Below are 17287 nucleotides of genomic sequence, written 5' to 3' on the forward strand. Positions count from 1 at the left end.
CAACCCAGGGTTTGGAACTAAGAAAAGGCAATAGACAGTAGGCTTTACTTCATTTACTGGACCAAACTGAAATATGTGTGGTGTACATACTGTATATTTCTTTAATTGAATATGTATTTCTGATGTGTGTTACTATTGATAAAACTGCATATAAAAACAGCCATACAGCACCACAGTGCTTAAAGGTTGCTAAGAGACTGCACTGGTGCTTCTGCTTTCTGCGATTAACAAACTCTATTTCCAGTCATTCCTATAAGTCGTGTAAACCGAACCAGTAAATATAGTTCACACTTGAGCTGCAGTAATTATGCGTATTCCCAGGCTGGCAAGCTCAAACGCAATTATCTACCAACGCTGAGATGATTCCAACATTAACTCCACCAACATTGACTCCAGTGAGTGTGGGACTCTTGACTATTGACTGATGCCTATTATCGTTCCACCTGATACAGCGGCTTGCAAAAGTATTCATACCACTTGAACTTTTCCACAGTTTGTTACCTTACAACCACAAACTTAAATGTATTTTATTGAGATTTTATTTGATAAACAAACACAAAGTATAATTGCGTAATTTTGTGAAGTGGAACGAAAACGATACAAATGTAAAAAAAATATGTATCAAATACAAACCTATAAAAAGTGTGATGTGCAAATGTATTCAACACCTTTACTCTAAAACCCTTAAACAAAATCCATGCCAACTGCAGTCAACTGCCTTCAGAAGTCACTTAAAGCTCCACTAGGTAGGATTGAGATTTTGTGCTCGTGGGCTCTCCCTACAGTTGTAGAGTGTAATAAATGTTTCAGACGGATTAGTTTCTCTTTCTCGTTTTCTGGCTTTCACAGACATATTAGGTCTCTTCCCAGCTTCTGCCAGAGTGTCTGTATGTTAGTTTGTAAAGAATGAACCAGTAGTCCTTGTAGAACTGTTAAAACTAAAGGTCGGAAAGCAGGTCGCAGTTCTCGCGAGCGTTGGTCGCAGCCACCTCGGAAATCGGAAGTCTAGTTTGAGCTCAGAGGAGCTCCGGAACAGACACAAGAGCGCCGCTAATCCTCCTATTACACCTCAATGCAGCGCTGCAGTGAGTTTCAAGCTGTAATTTTACTTCTTTAAATATATCAAAAATCAAGGAAATCCTACCTAGTGCTGCCTTTAAGGCATTCGTTTAAGGCAACAAAAGACTTTGTTGACTGGGAAGGAGATTCACCTTCCAGCAAGACGATGACCCTAAACATACAGCCAGGGCTACAGTGGAATGGTTTATTTCAAAGAATATTCATGTTTAGAATGAGTCAGTCTTAAATCGCACTGAGCTTCTATGGTGAGAACAGAAAATTGCTGTTTTATTAAGAAGAATGGGGCAAAAATCTCAGTCTGTAGATGCACAAAGCTGGTAGCGACAAACCCCAAAGCTCCTACAGTTGTAATTGCAGTAAATGGTGGCTCTACTAAGTATTGATATGGAGCATTCATCACATTTTTCAGAATTTTATTAAATAAAAAAAAATTAAAAACCATGTATAATTTTTGTTCCACTTCCCACTTATACAAAACATTGTGTTTGTCTATCAATTAAAATCTCAATAAAATACATTTAAGTTCATGGTTGTACGATACTTTTGCAACCCACTGTATATAGATCAGACCCTGATTCATAACTCAATTCACAAAACAATCACAGGAAAGAAAGACTTAATGCAGTGTCTCTTTATTTCTATTGTAGGGAAACATGTTCTGCTATCGTTCTTCTCGATCTGTTTACGCAGTGTGTTGAGTTTCTCGATGCTGCACCTCCCCTGTGGAGCGACAGACTGTGGGGGGCTCTAAAAGGAGGCGAGGAGGGGTCTCGGGTGTTAAATGGCGTCTGAAGAGAAGCTTTGTCAAGCTTCAGGATGAGGAGGAATTGTGATAAAACAAAGGACGCACTCCCACACTGTTGCACTCACACACACAGATACACACACACATGCATGCACGCACACAGGATGAGCTTTCCGCACGTGTGTGTGTGTGTGTGTGCGTGGGTGGGATGTGGATAGGGACACTAGGGGAAATGAGGAAAGTCTGTGTTTTCTACAGGAAGAGATTTTGCCCTGTTCTTATTTTCTACTTTCCTGCCCTCTTATCCAAGACGTGCGCGCACACACACACACACTGACACACACACACTGAGACACACACACACACACACACTGAGACACACACACACAGACAGAGGGTCTCTGCAGATTGCTCTCCACAGTAAAGGGCAGGACCTTCGTATAGCCTCAAGCCCCAAACCACCGTGTCTCCTCCGCTTTCCCACAATCCCTCAGCCTGATCGCCGGGTACTGTGTGCCATGTGGAAGTTATTACTGCACCACAGGCGCTGCTGCCTGATGCCGGAGCGTCTGTCACAGCGTATGAAATGCGGCCTCCAAACCTCAGCTTTATGCGTACGGTTAAACTGCACATAAAAAAGCCATAATAACAATAACAACTATATTGCTGTACTTAAAGGGGAAGTCCATTAAATGATTAAATTTGCTTGATAACTCAGTATTAGAGATATAAACATTAATTTTAAGTATAATTAAAATTGGTGTGAAATGCTTAGTTTTCGAGAAACTTACTGACTTATATCTCATATTTTACAGTGGTGGTAAATGGAACCAGGGGTCGCTACTAATACAACTAAACTCCTACAACACAAATAAGTGGCTTAGCTAGCGGTTAGCCGCTAATGCTAATGCTCCATCCAGCCTTAGTGCTGGAAACATTTAAAAATATAGGCTTACATGTTTGTAAACTAACATCCAGTGTGACTTTAAAATAAACTTTTTTATTTATTACAGTTTTGTTGTCAGAAACTAGTATTGTCATTGTCATAGTGCATGGTCCCCCTCTCCTTCAGCTTTTGGATAGATACTCTCCCCTTTTATTCTTATTGAACATGTTGGTAACACTTTACAATAAGGGGATGTCAAATAGCAGAACTTACAACAGTAATAAACTTTGTAAATGGTTTATCGATGTTAATCAGTTAATTATTAATTAACACTAGTTAAGACATTAAAAAACATTACTAAACTTTAATGTTGTGTGTTCCTAGTGTTTCCGAAGTTTGGAAGGTGGATTACTTAGTATTAATACTGAATTATGGATTAAATATGGATACTCTCTGCATTCCTCTCTCTCTCTCTGTCTTTCACACACACACACACACACAAACACAAGAAACACAATGTTTCTGTGAAGTTTGTTGTTTTTTTTCTCTTTTACTTGTTTAATCTACCTATTTATCTTCTTCATTTTTTTATATTTTGCATTGATGTGACTGTTTTTTTTTTTTTTTAACTGGATCTTCAACATAATCCAATAGGGGCAATTTGTCTTCAGAGTTAAAAACAATATATACACAATATACAGCTCTGGAAAAAAATAGGAGAGCACTTAAAAATGATAAGTTTCTGTGATTTTAACAAATTGAAAACCTCTGAAATATAATCAAGAGGAAGATGGATGATCACAAGCCACTAAGCCAAGCTGAACTGCTTGAATTTTTCCACCAGGAGTAAAGCAGCATAAAGTTATCCAAAAGCAGTGTGTAAGACGGGTGGAGGAAAACATGCCCAGATGCATGAAAACTGATTAAAAAAAGGGTTATTCCACCAAATATTGATTAATAAACGCTTGAAACTTCATGAATATGAACTTGTTTTCTTTGCTTAAAAGGTCTGAAAGCTCTGAATCTTTTTTGTCATTTCAGCCATTTCTCATTTTCTTCAAATAAATGCTCTAAATGACTATTTTTGTTTGGAATTTGGGAGAAATGTTGTCTGTAGTTTATGGAATAAATTAACAATGTTCATTTTACTGACATATATACCTATAAATAGCAAAATCAGGGAAACTGATTCAGAAACAGAAATGTTCTCTTATTTTTTTTCCCAGAGCTGTATATTTGAATTTTAAAATACATTATTAAAGGTTTCATAGCTAAGAAGGACACTGTTATTAATTGTGATTAATCACCGCAAATATTATGTTTTAAAGACAGCCATACAATAAATATACAGTACAAATACAAAACAGGAGACAGGAGTAAAAGGAAACACTGAAGAATGAGGAACAAGACCTTTTAACGATGTCTTTATCGTAACTCGAGAGATGTACAGATTTCCTGCTTAAGGACGTGATTTGTAAACTGTGAGGAAAAGGAATGTGGTCATTCCTCTTTGAAGGTTTTTCCGGTGCCGCGAATATCAGTCAGAGTTAAACTCACACACTGAACCACTATGAATTTATGGCTGACCTTTCCTGACCTTTTCATGCTGGATGAGTAAATGACGAGCTGTTGTTGGGAGAGAGGATCTGTCAGCATGTGACTCAAACCGAATCACCTAGATAGTGACTAGTTCATATCCTCCTTATATCCAGTGTGAGCTGACACACACCTGCACCGACTAACACATCCAGGAACCGAGGTGCCAAGACTTTTGCACCAGTTTGAAGGCTCAGGAAACTGGAGCACAAGCCTAAAAGAACATGTGTCTTGTCCTAATATACTAGTGCATCTCAAAGTCAAGTCCTGCTGGAAAATGAAATCTGCATCTTTGTAAATGTTTTTTTAGGGAAAACACTGCACTTGTTTTGGACTGGGACCAGAGTGGTTTCCCTGGACACTGGATTTACAAGTTTTTGGGTTCATCACGCAGTTTTGGGTTCAATACCCAAATATTCAACTAAGATGCAAATGTTGGGGCCTTGAGCATGGCCCTTAACTTCTTTGCTTCAGGTGTTCTGTAGTGTGACTGACCATGATCTTGGATATACAAAGTACCATTTAGGCCTCAGTAAGAAAGAATACTTGGTTATTGATCACAAGGTTATGAGTTCAATACCCATGTCTGGAAAGCTGCAAATGTTGGACCCTTGTACAAGGCCCTTAACGTCTCTGATCCAGGTGTTCTTTGGTGTGACTGAACAAGATCTTGGATATTCAAAGTACCGTTTAGACCTTTAAATTGGCTAGAAGACTTGGTTATTGATCACAAGGTTATGAGTTTAATACCCATGTCTGGTAAGCTGTAAATGTTGGATCCTCGAGCAAGGCCCTTAACTTCTTTGCTTGAGGTGTTCTATAGTGTGACTGACCATGATCTTGGATATTCAAGTACCATTTAGGCCTCAGTAAGAAAGAACCTTGGTTATTGATCACAAGGTTATGAGTTCAATATCCATGTCTGGTAAGCTGGAAATGTTGGACCCTTGTACAAGGCCCTTAACACCTCTGCTCCAGGTGTTCTGTAATGAGACTGACCACAAGCTTGGATATTCAAAGTACCATTTAGGCCTCAGTAAGAAAGAAAACTTGGTTATTGATCACAGGGTTATGAGTTCAGTACCAAAATCCAGTATGTTGCCAGTGTTGGTCCCTTGGTCAAGGCCCTAAACTTCTCTGCTCTAGGTGTTCTTTGGTGTGACTGACCATGATCTTGGATATTCAAAGTACCATTTAGGCCTCAGAGGTTAGAACATTAGGTTATTGATCTCAAGGTTATGAGTTCAATACCCATGTCTGGTAAGCTGATGTTGTACCATCTAGCAAGGCCCTTACCTTCTTTGCTCCAGGTTTTCTGTAGTGTGACTGACCACAAGCTTGGATATTCAAAGTACCTTTCAGTTTAGAACACTTGGTTATTGATCACAAGGTTATGAGTTCAGTACCAAAATCCAGTATGCTGCCACTGTTGGTCCCTTGAATAACATCCTTAATTGTATCTGCTCCAGAAACATTGTAGCATACCTTATCATGAGCTCTGACCCCAGATATCCAAAGTAAATTTTAGGGCAAAATTGATGGCACAAGTTAGATTTAAACTGCTGGGTTGTTGATTAAATAGTTGTGGGTTCGATACCCAATTTCACTGAGCTGCAACTGCTGCAAATGTTGGACTCTTGAGCAAGGCCCTTACCCACAGTGGCTCACTAGTTCAGAGTGCTGTAGTGTTGCTGACCCGAACATGGATGTACAAAGTGCCCTTTAGACCTCTTAGTGGTTGGAACACTTAGTTATTGATCACAAGGTCATGAGTTCAATACCCATACCTGTTAAACTGTCATGGCTGGACCTTTAAGCGAGGCATGACCTGCTGTAGCATGGCTGACCCTGCATGGCTGACCCCCGCTTTCTAAGCTGGGATATGCAAAGCTCTTAGGATAGTGGTGGCTGTGTGGATGGAACACTGGGATATTGATCGCCAGTTTGTGAGTAAAATTGATGGCTACTGCTGTTGGAGCCTCAAGCAAGCTTTGACCCTGTGGCATGGCTGACCCTGTGTCCTGACCCTGGCTTTCTAAACTGAGACATGTGAAGAGATAAAGAGGAGAGTTTTGTTGTACTGTGCAAGTGTACCACTAGAATAACGGTATACTATATGGACAATAGTATTGGGACACATTTCTTGATCAAATTAATTGAATGTGTGTGTTTGATCAATGTGTGTAACCCCAGATAGCAAATATAATATTGGAATTGTCGCTTGAAGACGCTTGAGCCAACACCCCAGTTGCTGACTATAATATGGGAATTGGCCTAAGCTCCATGTGCCAAACCCTTGGTTGTTGAGTATAATATGACAAAAGGCCCAATGTGCCATGTGCCAATACCCCGGTTGCCAATAATAATATGGTTCCCCAGTTGCCAAATATAATATGACAATTGGCCCATTGGCCCAAGATGCCAACATCTTGGTTGCTGAATATAATGTAACAATTGAGACATGAGCCGAGTTCAGGCTTATTATTCATGCAATCTGTGATGTTGATCATGTAATATCCCCAATATCATCACAGTGACCAGGATCTGTCTCATGTCTTTTAGAACACTGCTAGAACAGGTATAGTGGTGAGTCAGGCCAGTGCTGGGTGAGGCCTGTTGTTGTCATCTGTCTGTTTGGGCTGTTGAATCCTGCATAAAGCCATCCACACAACACCAGAAGTCCCCCTGCTCCTCTCCGCTCTTCTCCTCATAAATTTGATGTCGGCAGCCTCCCGTGGCGCGAGTCAGCGGCATAAACCCTTGCCGGGGTGGCCGATGATGGAGGGAGTCAGCTCGTCCCGGCTCCGTCATCTGTCTCTGTCAAAGCGTTTTGTCTGCTCACGGCTCCCCGGGGCGCGCCAGCTTCCGTACGGCGGCTAACAGAGCGACTGGAGCATTTAGCACACCATTAAACTGGCCCCGGCTTTATCGTGGGTCAAGAGCTGAGTGGTGGCCCCTGGAGTCCTCAGAGCAGAGCGGGATCCGGCCCAAACACGCTTTACCCTACATTCTTCTTTAATAACGTAATTATGCAACTGCCTGAGCCGTGTCTGAAGCTGAAGCGTGAATACTCAATAATTACACATCGATTTTCAGCAGAAAGGGTTACATAGTGCTGCTTTAAATAGTATAAAAATGGATTCTTTGTATCATGGTCATATGGCTAATTCTTTTGTGGCTAGATTATAGTGTTTCTTGTTGATGATGACAGCACTTACCACACGATTACAAGCAAAAAAGACATATAGAATCTAAATGTGAATGTGGACATTCATGTCTTGATGCCCACAGATCTAGGACCCCATATGAAAGTTACTTGAATCGGATTTGAAAAAAAATAGCAGATTGGGCGTGTTCACACTGCCCTGAAGAAATCAGATTTTTCATCCTGGTAATATGGACTAGTCTTATATAGCTTTTATTGAACCCTGAGAGATCCTCTTGACCATAACAAGATCCTTTAAGCTGCACTGATTGGGTAGTTAGGGGCAGAAAAGGCAGTGTTGCGTGGTGTGGTCGACTCCATATTCACAGGTGGTTTGGACAGTTTTGTAGCCACATCTGACCATGTCAGCTTTTGACTGTCCTGTTTCTTTTCTCAAGGTGGCTGAGAGTCTTCCACTGGACCCATGGTTGCTTCTGAGACTGGTTTGAGGTCTTTAGAAGGATAGATACTCATGTCAATGGGAGGAGGGTCATTCTCAATCGTTTTTTTTGTCCGTAGTTGAAGGTTCTCCTGGTACACATCCATATAGGGTGTGGCGTTTATCATGTTTTTTGGATACAATCCGGGTTAGCACCGAACATCCCTTTCAGACAGCTTCCTCTTACAGCGTCCACAGTTAATCCTGTTGGATGTGGTTGGTCCTTCTTGGTGGTATGCTGACATTATCCTGGATACCGTGGCTCTTGATACATCACAAAGACTTGCTGTCTTGGTCACAGATGCGCCAGCAATTCTGGTATGTCACCCATAATGTTGTGTGTGTTGCAATATTTAGAGCAGAACTGTGCTCTTACCCTGCTAATTGAACTTTCACACTCTGCTCTTACTGGTGCAATAATGTACAATTAATGAAGATTGACCACCAGGCTGCTCCAATTTAGCCATGAAACCTCCCACACTAAAATGACAGCCCCTGTACTTCACAGAGGACACTTGAAGCCGAACCGAAAGACGCTGAATGCTACTATTAGCATTAGCATAACACACCTTTTTTTCAGGCTCTTCTTTGTCAACTTGATGGAAAAAGTTTACAGATTTGAAACACCACCATCTTAAAAAAGCTTAAATTCAATAATAATGATTTCTGCATTTTGTCATTAGCCCTCACAAACAAGACTGTAAGCACAACAACTACAACAGCAGCAATAATGACATAAAGATTAGGCTCAGGCACGTGGGACCTCGCAGGGTTAATGCCGCGGCGCTCCTTTGTGGCTGAGGAGGTGGTGCAGATACACTGAGTGCTACTGGAGTGAATGAGAGGGCCTTGATAAGAATCCCTCCGCAGTAATAGCTTCCCCGCCAGGCCCGTGAGCGCCGGCGTGAGATAGTCATTAAGACTTGACGCTCCCAGCGGCTTTGCGCCATGTGTTTGGCCATCCGCCAGATAAGACTCTTCGGGGCTTTTCGCCTGGACTTGACCCGGTCCGTGTGACAGTGGCGCTGTCGATCGGTGGAGTGGACGGGGTTCGCGGGAGCCGCTGATTGCGGGCCTGCTCTGCATCGTCGTGTCTTCATTACACGCCCACCTGACCTCCATTTTATCCGTGCCACTGTATCCGTGAGAGGGAAGAAAGCAGGTGATTTAGTTATTACTGAGAGTCTCCATAAACTCCCACAATTCCCCTCATCTGAAACGGTGCGGGGAAGTAAAGGGCAGCCGGTAGATGAGCGCGTTCAGGGCTGCCACTGCATTCATTCACTGATACGGATACTGATGCTGAGGGTCGCTGTGATGCTGAGTACAATGATGAGCAGAAGCCTTGAGAAATATGAGAAAATAACATCTAAGAGATGTTTATTTGCACTGAAAATGAACTAGTAGTGTCAATCAATAAAAAAAAACTGATTTGACAGATTAAATAATATTAATAATATTTTTCGCACTATAAGATGCACCAGATTACTATTTTCTGGTCTATTTAATACATAAGGCACACCAGATTATAAAGTGCATTATGTCACACTAGTAAGGAACAAAGGTGTGAAGCCCTTTAGTAAACAAAAAACTGTAATAAAAAAAAGGGCTAAATGTTAATCTGCACACATTTCTCCCCTGAAAAGTGCTTCCATTCATTTAAAGTAAGCTTAGATTTCCAGGTTTCCACTAAGGCTAGGTGTAGCAGCATTAGCATTAGCGACTAACTACTAGCGCAGAAGAGATAACACTTAGTGGCTAATGCTAATGCTGCTCCAGCAGAGCTAACCGGGGTTAGCAGCAGACTACAGGCCGATGATACTCACCTTTGAACTGCGAAAGAGCTAATGCTTAGCGTGGATAGCGGTTAATGCTAATACTGCTCCAGCCTCAGTACTGACTGGTAGAATTAATATATAAGTCACACAAGATTATAAGGTGTACTTTTGTTTTTTGGGAAAATTTAAGAATTTAAAGTACTGTACTGTATTCAGAGTGCACCCATTGCTGACACAGCCTGTCCCAATACTTTTGATCTAAAAGTCTATCAACTTAATGCTTTTGTTTATACATAAGATTATCTCGTTTATGAATGTTCATTATGACATTTTAATGGTATTTCAACTATCAGTAGTTCTATAGAATTATGCCATCTTGTAGTTCCCAAGTTTGGTTAGCATGATAGGCTGGTAAATTATAGTCATTGTGATTGTAAAGCTGTTGTGTGTTTCTTTCTTGGCAGGTCAGAGTGGTCTAGGCAAGTCTACGCTGGTCAACACGCTGTTCAAGTCCAAGGTCAGCCGCAAGTCCTGCACTCCCAACTACGAGGAGAACATCTCCAAGACCGTCCACCTCCAATCAGTCAGCCACAGTAAGTCCACTCACAGACTATTCCATGACTTTTCTTTGTTGAACTACTGCTAATATACTGCTAGAAGATTCTACAGAACCGATCCTCCTCCTGCACGTCAGGCCTGAAACACACACTCTGTCCTTCTTTCTCAATGATTACAGGATTTTTATACACAAGACAAAAGTATTCATCTCAGGGACAAAGCGACGAAGCCAGTTTTACACCTTTCTCAAGCAAAGAAATCATCGTTCTCGATTCTGTTTGCCTCACTTGCTCTATAATATAGTACAGTAGGGGTGGGCGATATGGCCCTAAAATAATATCACAATATTTCATGGTATTTTCGTGATAACGATACTTAAAAAAAAGTATTTTGAAAATACACTACCGCAACAAAATGAAAATTTAATTTGTTTATTGCATACAATATGTTATGGCACACCCCTAACTGAGATATTCAAAAAATACATTTGATATTAAAAAAATACAATTTGTGACAGAAGTCAATGATCCAGAATGTCATGATACTAATAACAATGCACTCCAAATATCTGCATATATCCTGCATATATATCTGCATATATCTGCACATATTTATCACTCACATGTACACTTGTACTCTGTGACAATAAAAATCTTGAATCTTAATTCTTGAATCTAGTTTCAGAATTAAGGTAAAATAAATGATACTGGACTGATATAATCTCTATAGTCTCTAGTAGATATATATCATGGGGAAATGAGAACAGTGTGAATTTTTCTTTTGCTAAAAACAGCAAAAAAGTAGTACCCTGATTTGATAATTAGGGGTGGGTGATATGGAACAATAGTTTACAGGGTATAATATCGTTCACGATATTCAAAAATGTTGGCGATTTTATTGCGTACGATACGATATGGCACACCCCTGTAGCACATTTTTGTTTGTAACTCTGCTGTTAGTGCTAACTTGGTAAGAGTATTTCTGTTTGGATTTGTGAACCGAGAAATCTCTGCAGTCTTCTGTATTTTTCCTTTTCCTTTAGAAGATTTTGAATAAACTATACACTGACAGGCCATTCAATCCTACTGAAGCTAAAGAATGCTGCATTGACCAGCGGAATATGTGTGTAGGGTGTTCGGCACTGTGAACGTGTATGTGAGTTCTGATGAGGTCACTTACTTGTATGTATTCCCATGGACAGTTTATCAAAAATTTAACTGACCTTGTTATAAAAGGGTGGAGCTTCCTGTACTTTTTTTGTACAGGAAAAATGTGAAACTCATATATTATATAGAGGTTTAGCTCACACAGTGATCTATTTTAAGCATTTATTTATTTTATTGTTGATGATTATGGCTAAAAATCAGTGTCTCTGTGACCAATTGGTACTTTTGGCAGTGTGGACAGTGTGCCAAGTCCTGCTGAAAAAATTAAATCACTGACTTTAGACTTGATAATAAAACACAGTGGATCAACACCAGCAGATGACATGTCTCTCCTCTAAACCATCACTGATCATCAGTAAATTTTACATTTCATTTGTAAATCAAGGGAGCAGATTCTGGAGGAAGAGTGGAGAGACACACAGTCCAAACTGCCTGAGGTCTAGTGTGAAGTTTCCACCAATCAGTGATGGTTTGGAGAGACATGTCATCTGCTGGTGTTGATCCACTGTGTTTTATTATCAAGTCTAAAGTCAGTGCAGTTTTGTTTTCCCACAAAATCTTACAGCACTTCATGCTTCTCTCTGCTGACAACTTGATGTGGATTTCATTTTCCAGCAGGATTTGGCACACTGCCCACAGTGCCAAAAGTACCAATTGGTCTTATAGAATATTTAAATTTTGTTAGACACTGACTTTCGGATTTATTTAGTGGCTGAAAGTCAAAATCATCAACAATAAAAGAAATAAACGCTTAAAATAGATCACTCTGTGTGTAATACATCTATATAATATATGAGTTTCACATTTTGAACTGAATTACTGAAATAAAGTAACTTTTTAATGATATTCCCAGCTCTTTATCTTTTAGGTAAATTTGATGGTAACATTATATATATTTGATGGGATGTGGGCATGAGATCTTCTTCAGTGATGCGTCGCTGGGCTTTTAGCTATCAGACACATACTGTATTACACTTCTTACATCTACTGTCAGTTTGTTAGTTACTGTCTCACTAAACAAGCAAATCTTGACGTAATCTTTACTGTACTGATTTTAGTTGATTTTCTAAAGTAAAGATTTTTTTTATTTTTGCTTTAAACTAAAAAATTCAGACCCCCTGGCTATACCACGATATATCACGAACCCCTGGCTGTCCCAGGTTCCTAGTTTATGTGGGTTGCAAGAGAAAAAAAGCTAGAAGTAGAATTTAATGTTTTGTGGTGTTTGAACTGGAGCTAAGCCAGACCTCTGGGAGATGCTGTGTGTGTGTGGGTCTGTGCGTGTGTGTGTGTGTGTGTGTGTCTGTGTGTGTGTGCATGTGTGTGAGTGAGAAGAATTAAGACGCCCGCGAGGGGAACGGATTAAGAAAGCTCAATCACCCGGTCTTCAGCCTGAGAGGGATCTGACCACAGCTATCATTAAGAGATCCGACTCAGAGAGAGAGGGGGAGATAGAGAGAGGTCATTTTTCATCTCTTGGGTCAGAGGATGCTTCTCATTCCATCAGAGGCCAGCATCGATCTGACGGACCGGGTGAACACAGCAGAGCGGACGAAGCGGCTGGTCAGGCATTACACTGTCGTTCCTCTGGCATTCTCACCAAAGAGTTACCTGAAGAAACTTGAAGAATCAAAATAAAAAAGTTCCTGAATCGTTAGAGAGCTGAAAGAATACTGCATGGAGGAGTAGGAAAATGTTCTCTCAGTCGATGACTAAGACTGGTAAACAGTTAAAGGAAATGTGTACTTGAGTTTTTTTTGTTGGTGTTTATTGCATACTGTACATACAGTACTGTGCAAAAGTTTTAGGCACCTACAGTCATATGAAAAAGTTTGGACACCCCTATTAATCTTTATCATTTTTAGTTCTAAGTATTTGGGTGTTTGCAACAGCCATTTCAGTTTGATATATCTAATAACTGATGGACACAGTAATATTTCAGGATTGAAATGAGGTTTATTGTACTAACAGAAAATGTGCAATATGCATTAAACCAAAATTTGACCGGTGCAAAAGTATGGGCACCCTTATCATTTTTTTTTTTTATTTGAATACTCCTAAATACTGTGAGAGTGATGCGAAACACCCACATATTTCGAACTAAAAATGATTAAGACTAATAGGGGTGCCCAAACTTTTTCATATGACTGTAAGCAAATTACACTTATTAATTTATCTCTGCAATATGAGTGTTTTTGCCTGAAAAAAGCACCATAAATTATTTAAACAGATGCAAATAAACATACATACAGTAAAACATAACAAGGAATTCTCATTTTGAGGTCATTATTTTGTATCTTGAACCAAGTTGTAGAACAAAGTTTGGTTTAGTCCACATTTCTCCTGGATGCTCTCAGCCAGCATGTGTATATTATGTTCAATTCCATCAGCAGCTCACCTGGTTTACCAAATTTACCAATTTACCAAACCAGGTGTTGATTAATATGATGAGAACTAGAAATAACTCTATTAAACTCAGATGAGGAGGAGAGATTAGGAGATATTTTAAGGAAATTAAATTATTGTAAATGTTTGAAGAAAATGCTCTTTGTATTTATTATATTCTAGTGTTTTACTGAGCTAATAAACACTTATTACCCAGATAAGAAGCTTTTTCTTTAACTAAAATTCCCACAGGTGCCTAAAACATTTGCACAATTCTGAACATGTATGCAAATCAGTGATGTTAGACAAAAACATGGTAACACTTTCTATGAATGTCATCTTTATTAGACTCTATAACTACATTCATAATATATTATAATGCATTCATAAGGCATTATAAACATGGCTATACATATTTATAAAAATGCATAACCCACTATAGCCATGTTTATTAAGCATTATGACTTGTGATCATAAAACATTATAAGCTATGCTTATGATATACATGTTAAAATAGTATATATATATATATATATATATATATATATATATATATATATATATATATATATATATATATATATATATATATATACAATGAAAGTCTGTCACTTTACTTAGAGCACACAAAGACCTGTTATAATATGTTATAATTGACTATAACTAATATTATATTCAAGACAAGTATAATTCATGAGTGGTTAAAAATATATTTATAGGATTATTGAGTGTGTGTTTATTATAAGTTGGAAGCTGTTTTATACAAGTTCTTGATACAAGTCTACAAGCTGGGACTGTGTTTCTTGGTATTGACGTATAACATGTTATAAACCCAGCTATTAATGCATTATAATCACAGTTCATGACGCATAATAAACATGACTATGATGAATTATAGAGTTGTATAAATATGTATAGCCATATTTATAATGCCTTATGAATGTGTTTATAGAGTCTTATAGAGATGACATTATATCTCCAAAAGGCCACTTTACATGAGAAAGAAAATATCGGTAACACTTTCTATGAATGTCATCTCTATAAGACTCAATAAACATATTTATAACATGTTATAATGCATTCATAAGGCATTATAAACATGGTTATACATATTTATAAAAATTTATAATTCATCATACCCATGTTTATTATGCATCATGAACTGTGATTATAATGCACTAATAGCTGTGTTTATAACATGTTATATACGTCAATACCAAGAAACTCAGTCCCAGCTTGTAGACTTGTATCATGACTAAAACAGCTTCCAACTTATAAACACACCTTCAGTAATCCTATAAATATATTTTTAACCACTCATTAATTATACTTGTGTTGAATATAATATTAGTTATAGTCAATTATAATGTATTATAACAGGTCTTTGTAAAGCGCTCTAAGTAAAGTGACATACTTTTTCATTGCGGGACTGGATTATTAATGATAGAGATATACTATTTTAACATGTACATCATAAGCATAGCTTATAAAGTATTATGATCACAAGTCATAATGCTTAATAAACATGGCTATAGTGGGTTATGCATTTTTATACATATTTATAGCCATGTTTATAATGCCTTATGAATGCATTATAATATATTATGAGTGTAGTTATAGAGTCTAATAAAGATGACATTCATAGAAAGTGTTACCAAAATATCTTCTGTAGCTTTGAAATGAAGTCCATTTACTATGAAACAACTGCCAGATTCACATTATATACGATTTTTGTGTGAAAACAAACAAATATCCTATAAGAAAAATGCAAATATAAATGGCATGCTAGTTATCTGAAAATGCTATAATTAGCCGAAGCTCAGACGATGGCTCTCACAGCATTTCATTGGTGGTCTTTGCTTTTAAAAGTTGAGGAAATCGTCAGGAAATGGGATCGGCTTACGTTTGTTTTGTATTTAAGGCGTGTTTTGTTTGCAGATTCTCCTCGGTTCCTGAGACAGTGATGGTTTTAGTGTCTTTAGCTTTTTTTCTTTTTTTTGATGTCTCATAACTGCTAATAACAGTCTTGTGAACGGAGAGAGATCAAGGCCTGAAATGCAGCGTAATGTCGGTTCATTGCTTCAGACGAGTTCAGACAGGGGAGCTGCTGTTTAAGTAGTAAAACAATGCTTAGCTGCTCTGGTGCTTCCTGGGTCTGGGAGAGTGTTAGCACATGATGCTAACTAAACAGCACCATCCTGGGAAAGGATTAGCAGGGGATAGTGTGGTGAGGCCATATATAGGCACAGAGTGGCACATGTTTTGTAAGATCCCGCATACGATGAACCTGAAAAAAAGGCCATGAACCTCTGTTTTGGTTCTGAGGGTGCCACCATGCTTGATTTGAAAAAGGCGTGGAACGCAGGGGGGTGTAGCCCCCTCATGGTGCCCTATAAATGGCACTATTCTGTGGGTATGTGTGCGTGCACGCTCTTACGCATGTCTGTGAGCCATGCACAGCAATCTATCTTCATATCACGCTATAGAATGATACACAGTGCTGAGCAGATTCAATAGGATCTTAAGATCCTCAGATGTTCAGTCTGTTAAAGGAATATGGATATGGAGAAACATACGATGGGTTAAGGCTAGAGGTGGTTGATGTACCAGATGGTTGACTAGCGTAGAGCTTGACCAATGTAGGGTGTGCTACCATTAAACTTTGAAGGACCAGGCCTTGACCAGGCAACTCATCCACTATCCACAACTAATTCACCAGGCTAGTCAAGCACTATGACCCAGTTGGTTGATCCAGCATGGCCAGTTCGACCAACTTTACCAAGGTTCTCAGCCAATGTGAACACACTGGTTGACCAACATGGCTTACAAAACCAACAAGCTAGTTGACTAGCATGATTGCCCAACCAAGTCAGCCATGGTTAACATGGTTAGCATGTCCGAGATGGTCAACCAGCATAATCAGCATGGTTAGCATGACCAGTAAAACCATAGCAAGGTTAGCTTGCCCAAGCTTTTTGACCAGCATGATCATAAAAGTTCCTGAATGGTTCTTTATAGGAATATGGAGGACTGGATCATTAGACAGCTGAAAGAATTCTGCATGGAGGAGTAGGAAAATGTTCTCGCAGTTGATGACGGAGACTGGTAAACAGTTAAAGGAAAAGTCTACGTGATTTTGTTTTTGCATACTGTACATACATGTATACAAATTTGTCATGTTGGACCAAAAAACTCGTCTACTCTCCAAAATGGCTACTTTACATAAGAAAAAAAAATATCTTCTGTAGCTTTCAATGGTAGTCAGTGTAAAAAGATTTTATTTTAAGTGAATTTGGAGCATTTACTCTACTTTGCACTTTGCCAACATTATATTTTTGTGTGAAAACAACCAAATATCTTATAAGAAAAATGTAAATATAAATGCCATGACAGTGTTCAAAGAATGCTGTAATTAGCCGAGGTTGAGACGATGGCTCTCTTAGTAGCTC

The 17287-nt window shown here is 38.9% G+C and overlaps 1 protein-coding gene across 4 annotated transcripts in view; it reads left to right on the forward strand.

The window, feature by feature from the left end:
* septin12 (septin 12) overlaps positions 1–17287 on the forward strand; it is a 161228-nt gene that overhangs the window by 119275 nt on the left and 24666 nt on the right. For all 4 annotated transcript variants that reach the window (XM_022675825.2, XM_049467910.1, XM_022675832.2 and 1 more), the window contains one exon: positions 10194–10322. In XM_022675825.2, the coding sequence (XP_022531546.1) occupies positions 10194–10322 (129 nt within the window). The remainder of the gene's footprint in view (positions 1–10193; positions 10323–17287) is intronic.

The sequence above is a fragment of the Astyanax mexicanus genome, chromosome 19 (genome assembly GCF_023375975.1).
Source record: "Astyanax mexicanus isolate ESR-SI-001 chromosome 19, AstMex3_surface, whole genome shotgun sequence".
Lineage (NCBI taxonomy): Eukaryota > Metazoa > Chordata > Actinopteri > Characiformes > Acestrorhamphidae > Astyanax > Astyanax mexicanus.